The sequence below is a fragment of the Perca flavescens genome, chromosome 21 (assembly GCF_004354835.1).
Source record: "Perca flavescens isolate YP-PL-M2 chromosome 21, PFLA_1.0, whole genome shotgun sequence".
NCBI classification, from domain to species: Eukaryota; Metazoa; Chordata; class Actinopteri; order Perciformes; family Percidae; genus Perca; species Perca flavescens.
In genome coordinates, this window is record NC_041351.1 from 16,032,839 (window position 1) to 16,057,391 (window position 24,553).

Genomic DNA, 24,553 nt, shown 5'->3' on the forward strand with positions numbered 1-24,553 from the left:
CCTCATCTGTGAATATTGCAAAATGAACTATAGAGATTAAAAGGTTTAAAGAGAATGTGGGAAAAAAACACACACAGTGTTGCTATTACTTTTCAAGCCGCTGCACATGCTTAAAGGTGCATTAAAGAGATACTCCAGTCATTTAGTTGTGCACTTGCATGAAGTCGGGAGAGTTAAAAGAGAGATTTTAAAATGAACGGTCTAAATCAAAGCAGCAGAGCCTGAGATATCCAAAATTTGAATCTTTAATACGGGTAAAGATTAAAATATGCTGCAATTCCTACGATGCAAAAAAACATCAACAACAACCACCTCTTCATTGTTAAAGTCTTTTCTCTTGTAAAACTTAACAATACCGGTTGCATACCTTTACCAATTAAGCATACATCTCACCTTTGTGTCACAAGTAAGTTGTAGTGGGGCATCTTTTTCGCTTCAGTGTGGTGAGTGAAACAGTAATGGGCTCATTACTGCTCCCTGAGGCTGCATGGCAGACAACACCCACTGGGACTATGGTCCAATAAGATCCAGGGCGTGGCGTGAGCGGCTACAGGCCGCAGCTGGACCCTTCTCCTACGGGCCCCTTCTCCTACGGGCCGCAGCTGGACCCTTCTCCTACGGGCCCCTTCTCCTACGGGCCGCAGCTGGACCCTTCTCCTACGGGCCCCTTCTCCTACGGGCCGCAGCTGGACCCTTCTCCTACGGGCCCCTTCTCCTACGGGCCGCAGCTGGACCCTTCTCCTACGGGCCGCCGCTGGACCCTTCTCGTAAGACCTGCAGTTGTAGTAAGTGTTTTTCATCCAATGGCCACAAGGGGCAACAATGAGGTAATTTGTTCCATACTCAAAAAACAATCTTCGACAAGTGTTTTCAAACTGTATTTTTCATCTTTACAAGAGAAAAGACTTCTAGGATGAAGATTAACTGGTTGTTTTGGAAAAGGTTATGTCTGGTTAACATGTTGGCTAACTGATAGCTGAATGGTTACAATGCATGCATACGTGCATCTTCCATGCTATTCATAGTAATTAAAATCCAATTTAAAACATTTAGTTAAAATAAGATCAGATTCTTGAAATAATTTTAAATATCCAAATTATTTTCCTTACCTGATGCACAGAGGTTTCCTCATGAGATAAGTGCACTTCTGCAGGTTGTTACTCTTTCTCTCTCACTCTTCATACGTGTTTTGGCTGTTTCCAAAGCACCTTCATATTTGTGTTTATTGAAATGCTGTATGCATTTGAACATTGCAAGGCAAAATTTGCATTTCACAAAAATATCTGTAAGAAGCAAGTGTAGTTTGTGGTAACAGCCGGCTGATATCAACATTATGTGTATGACCTGTTCTGGTCGCCTATGATGTCGACAGACAGACAGACAGACAGGCAGGCAGGCAGACAGGCAGACAGACAGACAGACAGACATATTCCTGTAAAATACCACATGGTCTGTCATCGGTAGTCAGCAGGAAAAAACAACCTCCTTCCTGGGAACGCAGGACCTGACCTGACAGAAATCGTCTTGTTTTTGCCTCCTTATTTTTTTCTTCTGTCTCTATTTATCTCCTGCCACCTGTCTTTCTGTCTCTTATTTCAGCTGTGAGGTCAGCAACAAACCCTTCAGTCATTATCCTGCCCATCAGACTTCAGCTTATGCCCCTCAAAAGCCGACAATAATCCGCATACAGTCCCATGTCCTTCTTGTCTATATCTTTCCTGACACACAAACACACACACACACACACACACACACACACACACACACACACACACATATTATAAAGGTCTGTCTCTCCTCTAGTTGTTACTCTGCTTATTTTCATCATCAATGAAACACCCGTTTTCTCTTTTGCTGTTCAGGTATGTGCTTAGAGTTTTCCTCTACAGTGTGATATTTGAAATATGTGACCATCCAGAAGCCGTGGCTTCAGTTTGGGCTTCTTTTTATTTAAGGCAAAGTCCTCCATCATTTTTATCTGGCACTATCAGTACTATAGTACTGCAATTGGTATGTAGTTCTCATATTTTATTTATATATATCATATATATATATGATATATATATATATATATATATATATCATATTTACAGTCTATGGTAGTTCTACAAAAACATGCATATCACTGGGTTTGATACAGTGTTGTTTATGGACTGTGAACATTTTAAATGAAAGTTTGTTTTAAAGGTCCCACGTTATGCTCATTTTCCGGTTCGTACTGGTATTTTTTGGTTTTCTACTGGAACATGTTTACATGCTTTAATGTTAAAAAAAAAAACATTATTTTTCTCATACTGTCTTTCTGAATGTACCTGTATAAAAGCCCAATCTGCTCTGAATGACTATCACCATTCTCACAGCTGCTTTAGCAAAAAGAAAACTCTGATAACCCACTGTAGCTACCTGGCCAGTACCAATTGATAGACAGAAAATCCGCAAGTGATGTTAGCTAGTGAGCACAGTGTAACATTTAATAACTAGAGCCAGATATTTCCTACAATAGTTGAGACCGAAAACAAAGTTGCAAGCACAAAAGAAACAGGTATTACACTTTTAACATTTAAATAATCACAACTTTCTATCTATCTATCTATGACAAGTTAGTCTTGGTGCCTGGGCCTCTCTGTCCATCTATCAGTCAGTTTGGCCAGAAACATTCAACAGTGAAGCGATGTGATGAATTCCTCTCCCAATCCCTCATCTGCCTTTGGTCCATGTGCCCGGTGTTTATTCAGATTCACATACTCATGCTCTGAGATCTTGGCTAAAAACTAACTATGAAGGGATCTGAGAGACTTGGACGGCCTCAGTACTTGATCTGCCATGTTAATACACTCAAAGGCAAACAGCCTGGGGGACTTCCAGTTGTTTGCATTGAAAATAGTGTTAAAATTGGGAGTGTCTGCCCAGAAACGGTTGGGTTTGACTGCAGCTCATTAGACAGTTTTGACTGTCTACTGAAATACATATATAAACGGCTAAAGTTATGGTTAGGAATGCTAAAATATTAATTAGGCTCCACTCACATTTAAATATCCCTTCAAGTCAGGGAGACTGCGAGTAGATCAAAATTTAATAGAGGACTTGGCTGGTGTTAATGGCAGCCAACCGACCAGCTTAATCTCTCCATCCCACATTCTCTCTTGTAAATCAAATTAATCAAGAAGGATTGGCCAGCTGATAGCCCACTCTTATCCTGGGTAACAGGACACTGTGGCCTCTTCTATTCCTAGATCATTAGCTACACATGGCCTTCCCCTTTATATCCTTCTTTGAACAAAAACACCCCTACATTGAATGTGTAATGCGTCTCCAGCGGCCAAAATTTGTTCACAATTAAAAAACTTTTTGACAGGACGCAGTAGTTTTTAAGACTATTGAAGCTCAGCCATTTTGAGTGGCATGCAAACATATTAACTGATTATCTTCTATTAATCTATCTTTTTGTGTGCATAGTCAAATATTATGTTTAGACTACGTAACTTGTGACCATAGTCTAAACACATAGTGACCACTGTGGCTACTACAAAAAAAAATTAATTTTTCCCAACATTTTTGAGTCAGTTGCTTTAAAGGTGTCATCATTGGGTGACCTGACTAAGCTAAAATGTTGTGTAACAGTGGCACAAATAGAGAAGAGACAAAGTCCAGCAAAAAAAACTTTACGCAGCAATTATCTACAGCATCTAAAGTTAGTTAATGTTTGCCACCATAAGCTACTTGCCATGCCTGACCAAATCAGGCTGTAGCAGGAAAACTCCTCAATTTACTGTAACTTTTTTTCAAAAGTTACACAATCCAGCTTAAAGTTTGTCAAAGCTTCCTTTTTAGGGAGTTGATGATCAACTTCAGTCAACTGTCTACGTCCTGTGTTTGCAGCATAATGTAACATTGGATTATTTGTTTGCAAATTAGAAGCCAATTTTGTGGTTTTTGAAAATGCACTCTACAAACTACTGTTGGAAAAATCATAAATCATCTAGAAATGACACCTTTCACATATGTGGCTAATGTTGTTGCTGCTGTTATTTATAACAGTATGATTTGTATATTTATGGTTTTCTCTCCAGTGTCACCATGTCTGATTTAGAAGTTCACGGGTGAGTAAATCCATTGCTACCAGTTCAACTTTTCTACATTCATGTGTTACTTTTATGGCGTGTCTGATGTATTCTTTCAATTTTTTTTCATTAAGAGGCCATCAGGAGGGTAAGCACATTCACTTATTTATTTAATAAAGCCGCAGTTTTCATTGTTTCTCTCAACTCAATCGCTGCGTCACTCTTTCTTTTCTCTTCAAGAAGAAGATGAGGAGCAGGGAGAGGGAGGTGAGACTTTGATGCTGGGTTGTGTTGATGTAATAAACTATTTGCTTAGAAATAAAATATTCAGATACAAGCTATAACGGGAACCTGTCAGTGAAAGCACAACACAACCATCAAACTATAAAAATGTATTTACATATTGTAATCCGTCCAGTGTTTTCCCAGGAACTCTGAATATACATGTATAATCAAACTGAACAGGAAACTTTAAACCTTTAATTTAAAGTGCTGTTTATCTTTTGTGGTGCAAGTCCCGGTCAGAAACCGTGGCCATGAACTGTAGCTTGCTAAAGTAATAATTTGCTTTATGGATCTTTGCCTATTAGAGTTAAACTTGGATTCATTTCCTCTGTTGTGTTTTCAACTCTAACTGCTGTTTATACAAAATGAACTGATTCACTTTTTTCGTTGCTGTTCTGACTGTCCTGTTGAAGAAGAGCGCCCCAAATACAAGTACGCATGGAAATACTAAACATTAAAATACTTTGTCAGATTTTACCACAAAATGCATCGCAAAAGTAAAAAGTAAAAAATGATCTGATCGTGTATATTGATGTTGCATTCATGTTATTTTACAGGCCGCTGGTCACACAGCTCGCTGCCCCTAAAATCCCTGAGGGGGAGAGGGTTGACTTTGATGTATGTTCCTTCAAGGTTGTTGTTAATGGAACATTTACACAATCACAGCACCAAAAACTGCGGTTACATAATCCTGACCTGGGTATTCACTGGCCCCTGTTAGGATATCCATAGGAAGAGGATGGAGAAAGACCTTCTGGAGCTGCAGACTCTAATCGATGTCCACTTTGAGCAGAGGAAGAAAGAGGAAGAGGAGCTGATTGGACTCAAAGACAGGATTGTAATGCCTTTCCTGTGCTGTCTGTCCATTTCTTCCCCATGCATTTGTCTGAAAAAGAGATTTGTCGGGATACACTGACTATTCAGAAAAAACAGTGATTAAAGAGCCCTGTGTAAAAGTCCAGCTGGCGTGTTGTTTTGTGTTATAGGAGAGCCGCCGGGCAGAAAGAGCCGAGCAGCAGCGTGTGAGGGCTGAAAAAGAGCGTCACAGACAGACACGGATTGCGGTAATTCATATTTAACATAGCATTACATATGTTTTTTTAATGCAAAAGAGCACTTTAAGTAAACATCTGAAGATGACCTCCTCAGGAGGAGAGACAGAGGAAAGAGGACGAAGAGGCGAAGAAGAGGGCCGATGAAGAGGCCAAGAAGAAGAAAGTGCTTTCCAACATGGGGGCTCACTTCGGAGGATTCCTGGCCAAGGTCAGAATAATACATTTAGGCAGGTGTCTTACTGTAGAACTGTCAGAGTTCATGTGTGTCTGATCCTCCCAGAAAGTGAGTTGGGTTTGTTTTCTGCAGGCAGAGCAGAGACGAGGCAAAAAGCAAACTGCGAGGGAAATCAAGAAGACGACTCTGGCAGAAAGACGCAAGCCACTGGCTGTTGAGACCCTGAGAGAGGACGACCTGAGGTCAGTTTAAAGCCCATGAAAGGCTGATGCTTAAACATTCATTACATTTTAATCCAGCTCCATGTTGTAGGAACCTGGTGCATACTATTTAAAGTTGCTGCCACAAAATGTGCATTTTTCTGTCATGTGAAGTTGTTAATGCTGCTGTGTTTTAGAGAGAGAGCCAATGAGATGTGGGAATGTATCTACCAGCTTGAGTCTGAGAAATTTGACCTGACTGAGAAGACGAGGAGGCAGAAGTATGAGGTGAGCCATTTAGCTGAGAATATACAAAACTGGTATTTTAAAAATGGCTAATTTGTGAGATCAGAGTCTGTTTGTGTTTTCCAGATCAACGTACTCCTGAACAGAATCCAAAATGCTCAGAAATTGTGAGTCGAAATCTACAATTACACAACCTTAACACCCCAAAAACTAGAGCATTGTAGAGAGCTACATTGCATTTTTGCAAATGGACTATGCAAACATACCACAGATGGATGGCAACAGTCGCATAAACACAGGAAATGACAAACTCACAGCTCTTGAAAATTTTCCACCTTATGCACAGGATGCACACATCCAAGATGTGAACATGAAGTGATACTCAGTCAGTCACACTTGCTGGTCATTTCTGTGCCGACTCGGACTGTTAATAATCAAATGTATATTTTGTTCTTGTCTCAATGCAGCAAAAAGGTCCATGGTAAGGGGAAGGTCGGAGGACGCTGGAAGTGAACTCACACAGAAGGCACAATGAAACAATTGGTTTTCATGTGGCATTTTTAGTGAAATACATCAACTTGCAATTACATCTGTAATTATTATTTTTATTATTATTATTATTATTATTATTATTATTAAATGCATGTATACGTTAAATGGGCAACTTTTAAATGGACATTTTCTAGCAGTGTCATTCAAAAGGGAAATGAAATCGAATTAATATTCTTGAAAATTTAAACCTGGAAAAGTTCACAGCTACTACAAACAAAAATGAACTACTATCTGGGGCCACTCGGTTGCTACTTATTGGCTGAGTAACTTCCTTATGAATGAAAAATAAATTATCCCTGTCTGCAATATCTCGTTGACTGTTGCATATTGTGAAGGTAAAGCTGCTGACAATGGGAGCAGATGGAATGAAGAACCTTTACTTCCTCTGTGGTACGAAAACAGCATGGACGTCATCACTCTTCCCCTCACGCCACGGCTCAAATTCAGCCTCCAGAGCAATGCTCACCACTTTCTTTGCAAAGCCTGCTTCTTGCTCTTTGTTCACATCCAAAATGTACCTGCAATACACACACACATAGACACACACATCCAACTTAAATGCAACAACCGTAAATAAAGGTATTATTAACGTTTTATCTGTGAACTAGCAGATGGGTGGATATGTAGCAAACACGAAAGAATCAGATACAGAAAAGCAAATGCACTGGTGTACAACATAGCATAGTTACTGTACTCCTGGTGATTGTACTGTCACCATGGTAACAAGCTCTGTTACTATAAAAACCCTCACTTGGCCAACTCCACGACAATCACAGCGTCTGGTGCTGCAATCTGTCTCGTCGTCGGGCCAAACTGGTGCACGCAGCTTTACAGAGAGGGAAACAAAAAGTAGTCATATCAGTCTGATGGTGAAGGAATCCTATTGTGGGTTAAGATACTATATTTTTATTATTATTCATTGAGTGAAATGATCTATTAGCGCATTAGAAAAAAAAGGTTCTCACCTGGCAGAGAAGTAGATGATGTTAAAGAAGTGGGAGTATTTCTGTTTTTCTGGCAGTTTGTTAAGGGAGTCCATCGGCAGGAAGGTCACAGAGATCCCATTCAGACACATCAAGTCTGAAGAGGATTTAAGAAAATGCAGTGCTAAGACCATCACGTTTCATACACAGTTACTGTTTTCTGTGTGTGTACTGACTAAGTCCTAAACGAAGTCTAGTACTGGTTGCTAATACGGTGGTTTAGGTCAGACGTGCGACCAGTGCGCTCAAACATAGCAAACGGAGAGTTCAATGTTACAATTATCTTGTTTATTTACCTCCATGTATCGTACAGCGGCAATAACTTTGACTCTTAATAAATGTAACCAAAACAACAAACCGAATTGCTCGCCACGAAAGCAAAGCACAAAGGCACAGTCGAAAACTGTTTGCTTCCCCCAATCAGCAACACCTGTGTCAGGGTTTCCTCTAGGCTAAATGGCTTACCTGGAAGTGATCTACCATACATTGAAAAGCTTAATTCCAATTGAAACAAGAAATGATGCATATAGTCGAATACAATCATTTACCTCAGTCTGAACATTTTCACTTCGAGTTAAACAGCTTTTGTTATTGTATGAGCTGTCCTTCCCCGCACTGCACTGACAATCAACTAAAGCCACTACAGGCCTGCTAGTGTTAACAGCCATTTACCGTTAATGCTGACAGATTTTCCGTCAGCCTCTGGGGATGGCTCCTCTGGCTCTGCGTCTGACTGAAAAGTGGTGGGCCAGCCCCGTCTACTGGACAGGGACTGGAACAATTCCTGAACGTTTGCAAAGGAGATATCCTGGGCTGTCTGTGGATGTGAGGAAAGCAAGGGACAGACGTTAATATGATCCTCAGTGTATGAACAACAAGGTACTGCTACTGTACAATCAAAGGACGTGGATACATACAGTAATTATAATCTAACATGTAATCCGTGCTATTACTACTGTATATTTTACCTTGATGTGTTGCCCATTCTGTGTCTTCAGCAGGCTCTTGTCGTCAGTTTCAATGCCAAAGGAGAGGTAAGGACTGGAAACAATGTCTCCCCAGTAGCCCCTGACAGCCACTTTGTCCCCTTTCTGTCCAGACACAGGCAAAGTTCCCTCATGTGGTCTTATTGCTGCATTGTGTAGAAAGATTGTGCAGGAAAACAGACACTCACCTGAGTGAACACTCTTGAAGAGAGCAAACTTGGATTGGTTATTTGGTAGACACCTTCCCTCATTTCAAACGCCAAACCCCGCTCCCTCCATCGCGTATATTGTTGTTTGTTGATGACACCACACTGCACACACATAAAGAGTGTCCATCCTTCAGTGCAACATATAATCCACCACATTTTTGTCCTTTATAAATATTTCTGAGGGCAAATATAGGAAGCGTAATTTAATCGACAAACATAGAAAGGCACACAAAATATTGAAATACCCCTTTCTCGTGCAGTTTCATTGTAAGATCCCAGTCAAAGCAGCTCTTCTTGGAGTCGTAGCGTGTTCCAAGGTGCTGCCTGACCCGATAATCCCAGGCTTTGGACATTAAGATCGGGGCAGAGCACTTAGATGAAGATGATGAAGGCTGAGGCTGGAGCCACAACTTGAATATCCTGGCCAGCTCATCTCGCTCCTTAAACTGTAGAAATATTCAGAGTATGGAATTCAGAGTTCAGCCTCAATTCCTGATTTCAGAAAAAAGATCAATCATAAGGTCTTAAAGAAACACAGAGGACAGGATTGTTTTACAAATGATCGTACCTTGAGAAGACTTGTGTTCAGACAGGGGTGTGTGGCTGTCTCCAGTGTTTCAGTAACAGACAGAGAGAGCTGTGATGCCGCATGTCTCAGTGTCTGTTCTGTCTGACTGCGGATCTCACCGTTCCCAAACAACTCCAGGAAAACCTCGGTCTTCTCTAAAAATAAAAATTGTTGCAAAATAACTTAAATGTTTGGGACACATTAGAATTTTTACTCAACATTTAGGCTATAAAGCTAATAATGTAACAGCATGTATTATTCCAACCATTATTTCCCATGTTTTCCTTTGGCATCAGTGCCAGGTAGAGGAGCAGCAGCTGTCGAGCCACCACCTCCATGCTGTTTTCTATCACCCACACCTGCAGTAGAACAGAGAGAAGAAGTTTACAGCTCACAGTAGAACATATCAATTTGTTCACGTAACAGTTTAAGAGAGAAGTTCACATTAAGGGTTTCGTGGTCCTGCAAACCAGAAATGGTTTTCAAAATATGTCGTGGGTCTCCACTGCCAACCAGTAAAACATTGACCTCCCCTTCAAGTCTCACAGGGCCTGGGCACATAGAGAGAGAGAGAGAGAGAGAGAGAGAGAGAGAGAGAGAGAGAGAGAGAGAGAATTTAGCTTCTATTCTTAATTGAAAAATAATCATTTATATATCTCCTGTGCTATTTAAATGCAATGGACAAAATAACAGAAACACTGTATTCAGTGCAATAACCTTACAGTAGATACCAATAAGATACTACAGTCCAGGTTAAAAGTTTTAAATAAGAAGTTATGGTGTAGTTTGAAGGCACTGTTAATGCAGTTTTATATCGGATTGTTTCAGTGTTCATAATTGTCTAGTTTTGTGTAGACTACTTCACTGAATGAATTAAAACTCCGCTTCTGTGGACTGGGGGTGGTGGGACTGAGTACCACAGGGGGGCCCAGATAGATGCTAGAATTAATAGCTGTGGATGTGGGGAGGGACCCATAGAGAATGCCTTTACAGGGCCCATAATGATGTGCTACACCACTGATTGTAATGCTTTATCTAATCGGTATGACATAAAATCCGTAGCAATATCACACTATAAACAAAATACTCCTTTACAAGTATAAGTCAAAATGTACTTAAAAGTACAATAAGAAGTAACAAATTGTACTTTAAGTGTCAAAAGTGATAGTACTCATTGTGCAGAATAGCCCCTGATGTTAGTGTTTCATTTTTGTATTATAGGATCATTATTTTGCAGTCGAAGTGAAGCTAATTTTGATGTGACGCATTTAGAAGGACCACGCATCCACGTGCACCTGAAGCTCTCACCCGTACTCAGCAGGTCGCGTGCAGGGCTGAAGCCCCACCAGGTGACGCAGCCAGCGCCCTCAGATGCCCGTCCAGCACTCATCCTGTAGCTAGCTAATTAATGTGACCGAAAGAAAAAAAAGACAAACCAAGCCGGACACCTGACTGTAAGTGGTTTACATCAGGACTCAACTAGTAACGTTAGAGGTAGCTAATGTTAATGTTTTAACAGTCTCAGTTGGCATTGGCACAGTCTAAATGTTAGCACGAACGTTAACTAAGGCTAGGTTAGCTAGCTAGCTAACCAACCGTAACATTACGTAAAAAATAAAAAAAACTTTGTCAGCTTATTAATGAAGTTGTTATCCATGAACACAAACCTGTCGCTTACCTCAGTATATAGTGATAAATGGCCATAGACAGCGAAACAGAAATGATGACAAAACTCACCCGGCAAGCTGTATTAGTTTGCAGCTAACAGTTGGATAAGAAAGTTTGGGTTCTGTTGCTAGGCAACAGCTTCTCAGTGAAGGACAGACGCCATCTCCCGGTGGCTGAAATTGATACTCCCTGTCTTGAGATTTTAAGTCCAACAAACTATTATGGTGAATGTTGGATAATTTCTATAATACGCTTCTGTATGGAATAGTATTCTAGAGCAATTTCTAGAACTCAAAGGTTTCATTTGATTACTTATACAGTAAGAACATAAACTAATACTAATTCAAATAACGGTAGGAGAGTAAGAGAAACATTGATGTGAAACCATTGTGGGTTTATTGTCATTCGAAAAAATCCAGAGCATTACAACAAGCAGTTTTCAGGAATCTGCTGCACCACATGACAACAAAAAGAGCAAAAAAGGCCCAGTGTACATGCCATGAGAAGTAGAAGCTCTACCACCATGTCCCAGAGTACCTTTTCAGAACAGTGTAACTCTGAAATCCTCTCTTTATGCATTCAAATTTTTACTAAACTAGCATACACAAAAGACACACATTTACAGATAAGTGATTTCCAAGTGTTCCAAGTAAACAAATATAACACACATACTAAACTTACTAAAGTACCTTAAAAGATACAAAATGGAAAACAGAATATGCAAATTGACAAAACATCAGGATTAACAATAAGTATCGTTTTATAAGATATCAGCAGTATGTCAAACTAAAACAAGGTGCAACTCTAACGAGGTTTTGCTTTGACTGCTGCATCGACTTCTTCTTCTGGCAGGAGAGTGTGCCACTGGGCTACTGGACGTCTGGGATTGGCAAGCATTTCTGACCAGTGGCGCAGGCCAACTCCTGTAGCTCCATAACCCATAAAGGTTTTTCCAATGGGGTCATTGCTCCCAAGTTTATCATAGTCAAACACTGTGAGGACGACCTGCACTTTCTGAAAACCAAAAAAGTAAGATGCGTTATCGAATCATTCCCCATATCACCACTTAGTGTCTGTTAAGTTTCAAATGGATATGAAACAAAGCATACCTGTATCTGCTCAAAGGGGACATCAAAGCTGAAACTCTCATTAAAGTAAGGATTGAGCGTGTTTTTCTTGACTGTCGTCTTTTTCTTCTTAATCCGTTTACCATTTTGCTGCAGAACAATCTTCACATACGGATCTTATGGAAAAGGAAAAGATGGCAATGTAGTTGTGTTTTGTTGGGCTATTTTATTTCCTCATTGGACTGAAGTTAGTTCAAGTAAAGTTTTATAAGGAATTCAATAAATATTTGACAGAGAGATAATAAGGGGCAGGAGGCCTAATTACCTGATAAGCCACCAACATCCATTTTCTTCAGATTCTTTGCCTCCATGATGTTCACTGTCAGTTTTCCAGCAGTGGGTACATACCGTAAAGAAACGCAAATATCACCCAATTTTTCTTGCTGAAAAGAACAATTATGGATTACCAGCACGTCCCATCACATTAATGAACAAATGAATAGGCCTACACTTTTTATAAATTAGCTGATAATCATTATTTCTTCATTTTTAGAAGCAAGACAGAGTATATTTATTTAAATATGCGCAATATAACAAACAATAACACAATATATCATACCTCTTCCTTCTCACCACTCTCCACGTCTCTCCACTGTTGCAATGGCTGGCCCAAATCAACGCTGTTCATGGGAATCTTTATCTCGCCGATCATATCATGCTTGGAGAAACGATCAAAGTCAAAAACCTGCAGCACCAAAGTCTTTCCGCCCAACTCTGCATACGGGATCTAGAAAGAGAGGTTATTAAAACATTAGGACGTACAATAGGAAAAGGTAGACCGTTTTGTTTACATGTTACAATGTTAAAATGTACATATCTATACAACAATAAAGAACATGAAGGGACCGGAGACAATTAAGAACATAGGCTACTGCTTTAATATTTTTGGGGAGGGATACCTTGACAGACGCCACTCAGGGAAGGAAAGACTAAGACGAGGGGAAGTAGAGATATACGTAGGCCAAATGTCAGCGTCACGAGGGGTAAAAAGTGACATGTCATCAATAACCTGGAACACCAACACAAGCTGCGACAGAGGCATAAAGACAAGAGAAAGAACTAACGAAATACAAACAACATCTAGTCGAGGAAGGCACGAAGTCAGGCAATTGGTACCTTGAAGATAAAAGTCTCGTTGAAAACGGGGCATAAATTCTTGCGTTGAACTTTGGTCTCGTACTTCTTCTTTTTGTCTGGCAACAAAAAGACTTTAACATAAGGGTCCGAGGTCCCCCCCATGTCCATAGCAGCAAGGTCCTGAGCCTGAAGGATGCCCACTATAAGCTTCAGAGGAAAGACAAGTGTCAGAATGATCAATGGTCAGGAATAGAGCATCGATATTCCTTCCTGATAGTTATTTGTTGAGTCCCTATATTTTAATCATTAATATGAATGCCTTTGATGAAACTGACAATGGTTGTGTTTTCACACAGAGCCTACCTGGGCATCTGTGAAGTTGTAATCCAACGAGAACTCCAGTTTACCCAACTTTTCCTGTTCTTTCTCCTCTTCCTCTCCTTCCTTCTTCACCTCCCCCTCCTGCCATTTAAAAGTATCAGTGCATTGGATATTCATCATGAAGATCTATTTCAGGTAAGATTATACAATATTGTGTTAACTGGAAATCACGTACCTTCTCTCCAGCCTCTCCTTCACCTTCCTTTTCCTTTTTGCGGCGACCCGTCTTCCTCTCCCTCACTTTCTTTGGCTTTTTCTTTTTCCCGCAGCATTTCTTGAAAAGACAGAAGATGAGGCATGCCACCAAAACCAGAACCACCAAAACAATGGCTGCTACTGCCCACACAGGAACTGCAAAATAAAAGAAAGGTGAATTCACTTATCAGTATTCACTGTATGCAAAATGGGAGTATGCTTATGATGGCAGAAAGAGTGGATGTTGGATCCCCTGATCCGCTACCTTTACAACAGTAACATGAAAAATCCAGATCACCAAACAACAAAAAACACCACAAAACTAACAAAAACATATTTGAATCTGATCTTTCAATAGACTTCTTAACTTCTAAACACTAGCCTCTCTATCAGAGGCTTTGTAAAAGTCTTACACGTCAGGATCTTCAAGAGGATTTAAATCGTTCACATCAGTTTACTTCTATAATCTAAATCAGTTCCAACTAATATGATTCAACATAAACTGCTTTTCTAGAGCTTGGGAACAGAACAGCGTAATACTTAATATAATCTAAATGAAATATGATACTATAGAAATAAAATGTGAATAGAATCATTTACTGCACTTGTTAATCTAGGGACGGTTCGCTGAGCATGCATGTGTGCTGTCAGCAACACCCTTCTCCACAATCAGATAAGACACTGTAAGCTGGGAGTGGCCCTGCACAGTACAACCACACACCCCCAGCAGCAGAGTTCATCATTAAGTGATTTACTCAAACCACCTCAGCAGTAGTTGTTAAAGGGAAAAACAACTCTGATGCACTTTCCCACTTTTCATGAGCAGGAATGTCGAAAATAGTAGGTATAATGTCCCCAAAACAAGCTCATATTTCTTTAAAATCATTCTTCATACCATGTTAAATATGTCAAAAACACTTTACATTATATCTTGAACTTTTAAGAAAGCTAGACTACAGTGGCCAACGGAATATGTAATAATATTTATAGATCATGTCAATTATGTACGGGGTGGGGTGGGGGGTTCCCCTTTAAAAAAGAATCAAAGATATACCCTTTATTTTAACATGTATATGAAGTTATAAAGTTGAAATTCTAGAAGTGGCTTACTTGGCAGATGACCAAGTTCATTCATGAATTTGTCCTTCATGTGGTTGTAGTCATGGCCGGGGTGATGTTCTGTATGCGAGTGCTCGTGGTGTTCTGTATGCGAGTGCTCGTGGTGTTCTGTATGGGAGTGCTCGTGGTGAACTGGCTCCGTTGCTTCCTCTGGCTCGGGTTCGGATGGCTCTGCAGCCCTCCGGGCCCGTACCCCAACACTGGCCAACCTCATGTCAGCTGTCAAAACAGAAAAGAACGCAGTTCATGTTGGTTTGTTACGTTCTCTATGATGCTGGCTCCTACGGTGAGAGATAACACAACTGCGTATGTGCGCTGTGTAATCTCTATGTCCATGCGTTGCAGTACAGTTCCAAGCCATCTAAGCCAGATGCTCAACATGGCTGACCCTAATCCCTCTGTTACTTTCATTCTCTCTGCCATCTCCCCCACCTTCACATTACCATTTGTTGCATTACTATTTTTCTCTCGTCGTAACTGTGGTCCCCAAACCTCAAATAACTATTACTTTTTTTAAATAGATGCTGACTGAAATTAAATTATTGGCATCTATTCACATTTATAAGTTACTCTTCACAGCTGTGTATTAGGAGTGATGGTTTTATTCAGATTTTTAGGAAACTATAGGCAAATAATTCACATCAAAAGAACCAGTCAATAGGTTAGCCAGTCCTTTAAGTGGGTATGTTCAAAGCCAAATTTTATCATAAAAAAAAAATAAAAAAAAAAAATCTACTCTTTTCTCATTGGTTCAAATTTTTTGCAATGTAGTCCTCTTAATCATAACAGAAATACTTGAAATAGTATGCATATTTCTTACCTGTTGATAGGTTTCCTTTAATTCCCTGTATGCCGACAGAGCTTTTGGAGCAACTTTTAGTTCAAGGTGTATTTCTTGCTGCTTCCCCTTTGGCCCGTTGTAGCCCTTACACACCCATGGTTCCTTCGGTATGCTGCGGACTGACTGGCAGGCTGCCTGCAACCCTTTCTATCAAAGCTAAAGCACTGGCAAATCACTAGAGCAGCGTTGTTTTAATCCCCCCCCACCCCTCCTCCCGATATTAGAATGCTGACAACACATCTGTTGCTGTACATCTCTGAACAAAGATGTATAAAGAGCAACAGTCACCTCTTAATTTAATGATATTCCACTGTTAAACACTGAGTAATTCAATGCTTCTCCTTGAGTAGGAAAAGTGACTGTTCATTAGACTGAGTGATGAAACATAGCAGTGGTGGTCATGTTTATCCATTGAAGAGATTGTAGAGGATCCAGCCCTTCACTAATCCCCTCAGCATAGCTGTCCTCGCAGTCAATCGTCAATCTACCAACAACTTTCACTAAGAGTAAATTATTCCATCCTCCCCATCCATTGGCTTACCATTTCACTGTACAAAACACATACCCGTATTTAGAGCACTGGGAACAGTAATCCCATGGCATGCTGCCACGCGTTTGCACAGCTACATCTGGAGGTCTCTGTGGCTTCAATCCAACAGCCTCCTCCAAAGGATAAACAAACTGCATATGAAAACAAAACGGAAAAAAAGACTAACACAGCAAAATAAAAATGTAATATTGTTATTATGGGGCTGTTGTACTTAGTTGCAAGTCTATTCCTCCCTTAGCATGTCCAGCTAATAAACAGGCTCGTTTACCCCTTATGAGGGCACTCCTTTAGGTTAGAAGTATACACAATACTAGAGACAATTTTAATTATAACTTCATGATGTTTTGTAAACAGTTACTCTCATTCATTCATATTTTCTCTTGATCCAAAACAATCAAGAATTAATCTAATCTTTTTTTCCCCACAACTGTAAAATATTTGGATCATTATCTTGGATGTGTTGCAGGCACCACTGTATCTCTAGATTGCAACTGAAACAGAGTAGTACGCCTAGCTGTGATGCACGCTGTTGACATACTTCTGACACTGAATCTTATCTTTGCTGAAACATGCAATTTACTACGAAGCAGCATAGTCATTTTTAACCACACACTGTCAGTTAGCCTAATGTTAAACATTAAGCTCCCACCCAACAGTGACAAAGCAAAGTCCCATTGTTTTAGTGTTCTGTAGGGGCAGACATGACATTAGGAAAAGTACAGAAAGTGCATTTAGACTGCATGACAGATCAGATGACTGTGTAAACAATTGATCACAGTTGTAAAAAAATATATATAATAAAAAATACTAACATGATATGTCAGCATAGTCTGGCTTTATTCAATGTTTCAATGATACGCCAAATCTTAAACTATCCATTTGACTCAAAATAGTATGCATTCTTACAAAAGATGTGAGTTAAAACCTCTGACACTGGAATGCATAAATCATGATACATCAGAGGCTAAATAACAAGCGACTCATTAACAGCTTAAGAAAGTTTTTAGCACCATATTAATGAGAACATTATTTTTTTCAGTGTGGTCTTCGAGTAAAAAAAATAAAATGAGGTTTTTCTGTTATTTTGCTTTGATCTTCTCTTGTGCCATTGGTACAAGAATGACGTTTGTGGTAAACTGAAAATATTGTATAGTTTTCTTAACTGAGAAGAATGCACAGTGGGAAGGACGTTTTTCCCTGTTGACTATACATCTTTTGAAATGTGGAGCTTATTTCACTATACTCGTTTAAAGAGTATGTTTATCAAAGAGGTATTCTCCCATAGGACCGTGTGTCTCAGACGCAGTGATGCGGGTCAGACTGCCAATGTAATCGCCCAGCTTCTTGATGGTGTCATGGCTGTCGTTCAGGAAGTGCTGCTCAAGGAAGTCACACAGCTACAAAAAAGTAGAGACATAAAAAAAAAATGCTATAAAAAAAAAAAAAGTGGTCAAATAGGTAATAACTTAGGACAAAGTTAATTTTAAGACTGAACATCCCTTAAATCTTACAGAGAGATTTTGCTCAACACATATTGAACTCACACAAAAAAGTATTTTTCATATTATCCATCTCTCAGCTAAAGAAAAGAGAATAAGTAGCAGTTATATCTATCTAACCGTGTCAGACTTACATGAGGGTCAGCGTGGACGCCAGCTCTGCGGTGCACCTCAAGGATACATGTGTTTAGGGACTTCTGGTAGTCCAGGGAAAAGGACATTGCATCCAGACCTCCTCTCCAATCCTCTCTACTTGGTTTCTAGAACAGAAAGTTGATACTTGGATAAATGTATGTATCATTCTTAACAATAATGGCTTGAAATAAAATGCCCCCCTTCCCTCCGAAAAAAACATTTAAAAATAAAATCTGGATTTACAGCAATAGTCTGGAGCAAAATTCGACCCCCTCTCATGTTCTGATATTCCAGCAGCTTCTCAGCCTGTTCCCTCTCTTTCACAGAGAGCTCCAGGAAAAAAGTGGAGAATTTTGGCAGGGCAACATCATCCCTGTCAAAATACATCCCCTAGAAGAAATATTTAGGGATTACAATATAGACGAATGGAAGAAAAAAAATCATTGCAAAGAGGGCAATTTCTATTGTTTTATTTCAATGCAAAATATGATTTAAATACATAACAAATATGACTAATACAGGGACTATACAGAAAGCATACGCTACCAGAGAAAGGTAGGCGTAGGATGCATTCAGCTTCAGGTTGATGAGTTTGTTGAGGTCTCCTTCGGTCTCCGAATGGAGGTTTTGTTTTACCACAGACTGCATTTCTAAAAAGACAAAAAATATATACAATATATATTTTCAATCAATGAGACTGGTATAAGGGTAAACATCCCCATTTTAGATAAAGCCACAGATAACGGTCAGGTTTCCCGTTTTGTAGCGCAAAACAGTCCAGAAGACAAAGAACATGTCTTACCTTTTTTTCTCAGCCAGCTAACTTGACTAACAACGGCTTTGTTCACTCGCCCTGTGAAGCTTGTCAAAGTTCTGCACGTCTTTGCTGGCAAGCTTTCATACAACCGGTATTTAACGGCTTCAGTAAAACATCAGGCAGACTGTCGACATGTGTTATTAAGAGAATTGAGCTAAAGTGGGAGGTAACGTTAACGTCTCTAGTCAGGTTTTGAGAAGGTTAATGTTTTGTTAGCTTACATTGTGTAAGCTATAACGTTAGTGAACTGAAGTTCGATGTTAGTTCAACACACAACATTAACTTCAGTTAGTTTGTTGAAAACATTTAAAACAAGAAAAACTAGTACTAGATGCGGTCTTTACAAATTAAAATAACGCTGGCAGCTGTTAGTTGACGTTAAGTAAGCATAAACTAGCATTCACATTAACTAGCTAGCTAGCTACCTAAAAAAAAAAAATTACTAGTTAGCTAAATCTGCGGCTAAAGTTTAGTTAGCATAACGTTAGTCTATTAGCGAAATTTAAATGTCACATTTGCTTTTTGTCACTTACCTGGGTCCTTGATGCTGACGCTACCCCCTACTTCGCCAGGACCGTTGCTGGCTTTATTTTGTTTAGCTAAATAACACGACACAGCTAGTTAGCTCGCTCGCTTGCGTGTTCATATCATCTTCTTCTTTAGGGTCTTACGGCAGTTGGCATCCCATAATGTTGCAGTACTGCCTCCTACTGGTATTAATCGTCATTAAATATATTTTTCCTCCCTTCTGTGGTGACCCCTTATATACTGTCTATGGGTGTCCCTAGCCAGCTTTACTGCGCAGCCTCCAACTGAGAGAATGTGACGTGAGCAACGTGTCTGAAAGTTGTAAGTCTTCTGGTAGCTGTGCCAAGAGAAATCTCAATCATTCCCAATCTTACAGATACGCAGACTGTAGGTGTATGTAAGGAGATAACATGGGCACAGGCTAATTATTGATCACTAACATGCTAGTTAACATTAGTAATTAAACCTAAACATCTCATGTAAGTCGAAACTGCCTGCGAGCTTCTCCTGTAATTCCTCTACTATGCGACAGTAAGTCACTTGGTTATGACACAATCGTTAGCCTATTTTTACAAAAACGTCTGCTACGTAGCCTTAACGTGAGGTACAAGGTAATGGAGCCTTTTATACATTGTCGTGTTTCTTTGGAACTAAACAACGGACAAATAGAGTCTTTAAACGCTTCAGATGTAAAGTTATTCGCAGTTAAGTGACGTAAAAAAAAAATGGCGGTCAGCGGAATGCTAACAGGAGGTGATGGCCAGTTAGCAACAAAATGGCGCCATGATGGCTCGAGTTCTGAAGCGAAGCTTACCCCCTTGCCCTAGACTCGTGAGACCGTCCTGATCTCGCAAGCTCCAGTTTTCGACCGTCCTGATCTCGCGAGCTCCAGTTTTCCACTCGCAGATCAGTCTGGCATCTTGAGGCAGAGAAAATTTGGAGCCGTTAGCCAAACGACCGGGCCAATCAGCGTTGGTTTTGAGGTGGGTTAAGTGGTGATAGACAGATGGTTTATCCAATCAGCTAACCAGTATTATCAGCCAGCGGTAGCCCTAATTCTGTTAGCCGCTTGCTAATGCTTTTTTTCTCTTGGATCCTTCTTTTGGAATATGGTCCGGGAACCTGAAATGGTGACTTTTATTCCTAAATTCTCGTTACACAAATGGCAAATATCCTTTACCGACATGTTGCTTGCATGCTGAGCTTACGAGCTATGCTTTGCCTGCAGCAGTAGGGGCGGGCTTGTGGTTGTATTTTCATACGCTTCGTGGATCTGATTGGTTGATTTGGCCCGTCTATCACCAACATAGCTGATAGACAGATGGTTCATCCAATCAAATAACCAGTATTCCGCCCCTTCCCAAAAGTTCTCTAACGGAAAGTTCCCAGATGGATATGCCGAGCAAATGCGAAGCAATCCATCTGGCGGAGTCAGGTTATGGTGACCCCACTATCAAGCCCATTTTTGATCCTGATTATCACTGGTCCCAACTCAGGTAGCCCTGCAAACATGACCCTTTTTTCTTGTATATATTTACTGCATGAAATCAGGACATGCTCCACCGTCTCCTTTTCCCCACACTGACTGCAGCACCCAGTTTTTCACAAAAAAAGTGTACTGTTGAATCTGCTGTAGCCAATTCTTAATTTACTGATAATTACACGCTCTTTTCGGTTAGCCCCACTGCTTCTCACTCCTCCTACTTTATTTTATTGTAAGTATCCCAATAGTGTGCCACTGTTTGAATATTCCCCTCCATACTATGCTTTTCCCCTCCTACTTGACTGACAGTTTAATATTCATTTCTACATTTCCTTTGATGTCCACCTCCTTTGCTAACTTATGCACTCTCTCATTTCCTGAAATTCCTGTACGTGCAGGTACCCACATGAACACTACTTTTTTAACCCTGATTGGCGAACCTTGACTTAGTAAACAATATTTCATATGGTCTTGATGATTCCTGGTTTATCCTGCTTTGATACTTGAGAGTGCTGACTGAGTCATTACAGATGAATGTGTTCATATCATAGACTGTAAAGAGGTTTATAGTCTTTTTTTGTGCATCTCTACTGCCATCTGTTGTGTTGGGGATGAACAACATATTACAGACAATGTAAGAGTGAAGACGAAAATTAAGATATGAGAATGAAGATAAGCAGACCCTGGTTTGCTAAGCATATCAACATACATGGGGACTCATATCAAAATCCAGTGTATGTCCTGGAGTGGGGGTTATGTGGTGGCAAGAGTGGGTTAATGAGAGGAGTGGCACAGTTGCAGTGTGGAGGCTACATGCTGTAATCTGACGGAAATCTGAGAGGATGAAGGGAACAGGACAGTAGGGAATTAAAACAGTTGTGATAAAAATAAAATGTAAGGATGATTTTCTCAGCATCAATTAAGACAAAAGGACAGATTAAAAGGACTTTGTGTTGTGCTCATACAAATGCTAAGCAGAATAACTGTACAGGAATTTATCTAGTGGTATACACATGCACAGCATGACCTCACATACTGTGAGCCTGAGTCAGAGAGACTTTTGATAGACTAGAGAACTAATGGTACCTCAAATAACCATGCAATTGTATGATTTTGTATTGCATTAAGGTTTTAGGTCTTTTTCTCTTAAAGAATGGCCAGACCCACAAAATTACCTGAAATTTGTGATATGACATTTTTTCAGAACAATTTCTTTTACTGCAAAGTTTGCAAAGTGCAGATCTTAAAATCTGCACTTGTTTTGTCATACAAAAAAGTTATCATGCAGACATGGTTCAAATAAAAAAAAAAAGTAAGTTTGCATATATGTTAATTAAAATGCTTTTTAAGCACAATGTATGCTTCATATCTAATATGTAGACTCATTGTAATGTAATGCCTAAAGTTGCAGAAAATATAATTTATAAAGGTTACTTCCTCCTCATGTTTCCCCAGTGGACAACGTTGGACAACATTTTCTTTGATATCCCAGCACTTTTATTGAGTGCTGCACCATAATATGAGGCCATAAACACTGTCATGACTTCATGTTCTGTTAAAGTGTGTTGGTGATGTTTTCAGTTCACAGTTCCTTATAGATGTCAACCACAAGGAAGCTATAAATACCACTGAGTTCTGAGACAGAAAGAAAGAAGAAACCAAAAGCAAATCTGCTGTTCTGTGAACCCAGCCCACCTGAAGAGACTAGACAGTGATTTTAACTAAGAAATCATTCAAATAATCATTTAAAAATAGTTAGAAAACAAAACAAATATAATTTATATTGATCAGCATTGAAAAGCTTTGCCTGGGTTTATAATAAAACCATTTATTATATCTTTTATTTGCACATCATAAAGATACATAAGCAGTCACAAACATGAAACTGACAAACATACAGCAGTTAAAGCAATTACCCCTAATAAACAGAGGGAAACTTTCTTGATTGACTTACCTTTGACAAGTAGCACGTTACATTATGACCGTTAATAAGGAAGTAACAGGCGAGGCAAAGGTCTCTGTGGTTGTACAAGGCCAAAAAGGAGAAGCAGCTATTTACATAGTCACTTGCCACTATGCGAGGGGACCAGAGGTTACAGAAGGAGGACATGGTTAAGAATTAAAAGTCAACACCACTGGAATTAAGTTAATATTGGACTGTGTCAGCCCAGGCACGAAGAAATTCTTTGCCACCCTCAAGTGTTGTTGTTTTTGTCAACACACCCGTGGCAGTACTGGAAATAGAAACTTTATTTTTTATCTGTGGACAACAAAGGATTTTTACAAGCTCATAGTATGTGTGTAGCTTAACAAAACATAATAACAATGAAGCCTTTACCTTTCAAAATCATCTCAGACAACTTTCTGCTGTGTGTCTTCTTGTGTCTACTTTGGGTAAGTGTTTTTTTTTTTACCTTTCCACTCTGATAGTGATCAGATAGTCCACCTATTCAAAAGAAGGTCGACCATAACAAAAGAAAAACTTGAAAACCACAGTAATGGTTAAACCCATGATATGGACCATGGTATTACACTGTCTGAAATATCAGAATGTACAGAAATTAAAAAGACTTGCATAACATAAGAATGATGGACTTTTTCAGATGGTGAAATATGAATTCATTATTTCTTGGAATCAGTAATCCATTCTCACTTACTTCCTCAGAGAAACAAAAGCATGAATGAGGAAATAATGTAATGCAAAACAATAGGAGATGTAAGTCCAACATTGTTATCTTTTTTATGGATATTTTAGACACGATGATATAGCTGGGTACCGTTTTGTATTGTATTAATTAGGATTTATGGAATGTATTGGAATGTTATAAAATCTAAGAAAAAGTAGCTCAAGGACAATATTTTAAGTATGTACAGTGCAAACATATATGTATTTAACAAACAGGATGTGATATTTAAAAAAGCAATGGTTGGGTAGTTAAGAACTTGAGATTTAGAGGTAGAAGTTCTAAATGCTACAACAATTTCCGGCCCATAATTTGCATTTGGAGGTCTCAGATGTTTCTTCAAGTTTGCTGCATATCAATATTGTATATTTGTCTCAAGTTGTATGTAAGTGATGTAAGTTCTTTGTATCTATGAGGAAAGATTGTTGACTAAAAAGTACAGTAGAACACCTCTTCAGAATCAGAATCAGAAAGGGTTTTATTGCCTAGTACGTTTTAACACATACAAGGAATTTGTTTTGGTGTTGTTGGTGCATGTCACACATTCTCTAAATTGAATATTAATATATATTACTATATAAGTATAGATATAAACAATATAAGTATATGTACACAGTATGTATTACATTTGCACCTTTGACCAGAATGTCCAAAATTTCCAGTGAAGGGAGAAGAAAAGTAGGAAATAAGTCCAATGGTGTTGTTCCCCTGATGTTCACGAGCTCTTCACTGGTGAATGAGATCCGGATACCATCACAAAAAACAGTTAAAACACAAAACAAAACAATGCACACTAACACACTGTATCACCCTTCTGCAGCGCCATCTTGGATATACAAGATGTAGTATCTTTTTTTTTTTTTATTCTTTTTTTAACGTCCTTGTCATGGTGCTGTTCACAGTATGTCAGATACAATATAATAGCAGAAATTACATTGCTTTGGGATATTCACAGATTGCATTAGAGTTTTCTTAACTGTGAGTCCATAGTCAAAAGAACTCTTATGGCAATTTTGTACAGTATAACATTTTTGGGGGTCTCTCTGTGTTCCAACTATTCCTGTTCTGTTTTTAGGGTGTCACTGACTCCAACACAACAACAACAACAGCACCAGGGACAACAACAACA

At 39.4% G+C, this 24,553-nt stretch overlaps 4 protein-coding genes and 1 long non-coding RNA gene across 12 annotated transcripts; 2 read left to right on the forward strand and 3 right to left on the reverse strand.

The window, feature by feature from the left end:
* Positions 1 to 5,070: 5,070 nt before the first annotated feature.
* LOC114548157 (troponin T, slow skeletal muscle) lies at positions 5,071 to 6,543 on the forward strand. The gene is made up of 7 exons (XM_028567916.1): positions 5,071 to 5,184; positions 5,333 to 5,410; positions 5,496 to 5,609; positions 5,709 to 5,818; positions 5,974 to 6,064; positions 6,149 to 6,189; positions 6,490 to 6,543. Exons 1-7 carry the CDS (start codon positions 5,086 to 5,088, stop codon positions 6,533 to 6,535), a joined length of 579 nt encoding a protein of 192 aa, XP_028423717.1. The 5' UTR covers positions 5,071 to 5,085; the 3' UTR covers positions 6,536 to 6,543.
* A 125-nt stretch (positions 6,544 to 6,668) lies between these two features.
* dnaaf3l (dynein axonemal assembly factor 3 like) lies at positions 6,669 to 11,240 on the reverse strand. Of its 7 annotated transcripts, none has more exons than XM_028567465.1 (12): positions 11,058 to 11,240; positions 10,629 to 10,717; positions 9,765 to 9,871; positions 9,586 to 9,679; positions 9,321 to 9,475; positions 8,998 to 9,198; positions 8,732 to 8,854; positions 8,526 to 8,648; positions 8,230 to 8,374; positions 7,540 to 7,654; positions 7,326 to 7,400; positions 6,669 to 7,092 (listed from the first exon to the last, which is right to left on the reverse strand). In XM_028567465.1, the coding sequence occupies exons 2-12, from the start codon at positions 10,708 to 10,710 to the stop codon at positions 6,951 to 6,953; spliced, it is 1,362 nt and encodes a 453-aa protein (XP_028423266.1). In that variant the 5' UTR covers positions 10,711 to 10,717; positions 11,058 to 11,240; the 3' UTR covers positions 6,669 to 6,950. The 7 variants fall into 7 exon arrangements, with proteins under 7 accessions (XP_028423266.1, XP_028423265.1, XP_028423263.1 ...); XM_028567464.1 differs by having other exon boundaries at positions 10,629 to 10,721; XM_028567462.1 differs by having other exon boundaries at positions 10,999 to 11,240.
* On the forward strand, positions 10,579 to 24,543 carry LOC114547935 (uncharacterized). Its single transcript, XR_003691292.1, has 4 exons — positions 10,579 to 10,774; positions 13,669 to 13,708; positions 13,843 to 13,942; positions 24,500 to 24,543. It is a non-coding gene; the product is annotated as an uncharacterized LOC114547935 (long non-coding RNA).
* syt5b (synaptotagmin Vb) lies at positions 11,403 to 15,101 on the reverse strand. Its single transcript, XM_028567480.1, has 8 exons — positions 14,879 to 15,101; positions 13,749 to 13,924; positions 13,556 to 13,654; positions 13,232 to 13,399; positions 12,675 to 12,842; positions 12,381 to 12,498; positions 12,098 to 12,231; positions 11,403 to 12,002 (listed from the first exon to the last, which is right to left on the reverse strand). The coding sequence occupies exons 1-8, from the start codon at positions 15,099 to 15,101 to the stop codon at positions 11,793 to 11,795; spliced, it is 1,296 nt and encodes a 431-aa protein (XP_028423281.1). The 3' UTR covers positions 11,403 to 11,792.
* Positions 17,095 to 19,506, reverse strand: zgc:56095 (Ferritin, lower subunit-like). 2 transcript variants are annotated; one of them, XM_028567473.1, is made up of 5 exons: positions 19,263 to 19,506; positions 18,459 to 18,562; positions 18,156 to 18,302; positions 17,912 to 18,037; positions 17,095 to 17,675 (listed from the first exon to the last, which is right to left on the reverse strand). In XM_028567473.1, exons 2-5 carry the CDS (start codon positions 18,558 to 18,560, stop codon positions 17,526 to 17,528), a joined length of 525 nt encoding a protein of 174 aa, XP_028423274.1. In that variant the 5' UTR covers positions 18,561 to 18,562; positions 19,263 to 19,506; the 3' UTR covers positions 17,095 to 17,525. The 2 variants fall into 2 exon arrangements, with proteins under 2 accessions (XP_028423274.1, XP_028423275.1); XM_028567474.1 differs by lacking the exon at positions 19,263 to 19,506 and adding an exon at positions 18,715 to 19,191.
* Positions 24,544 to 24,553: the final 10 nt, after the last annotated feature.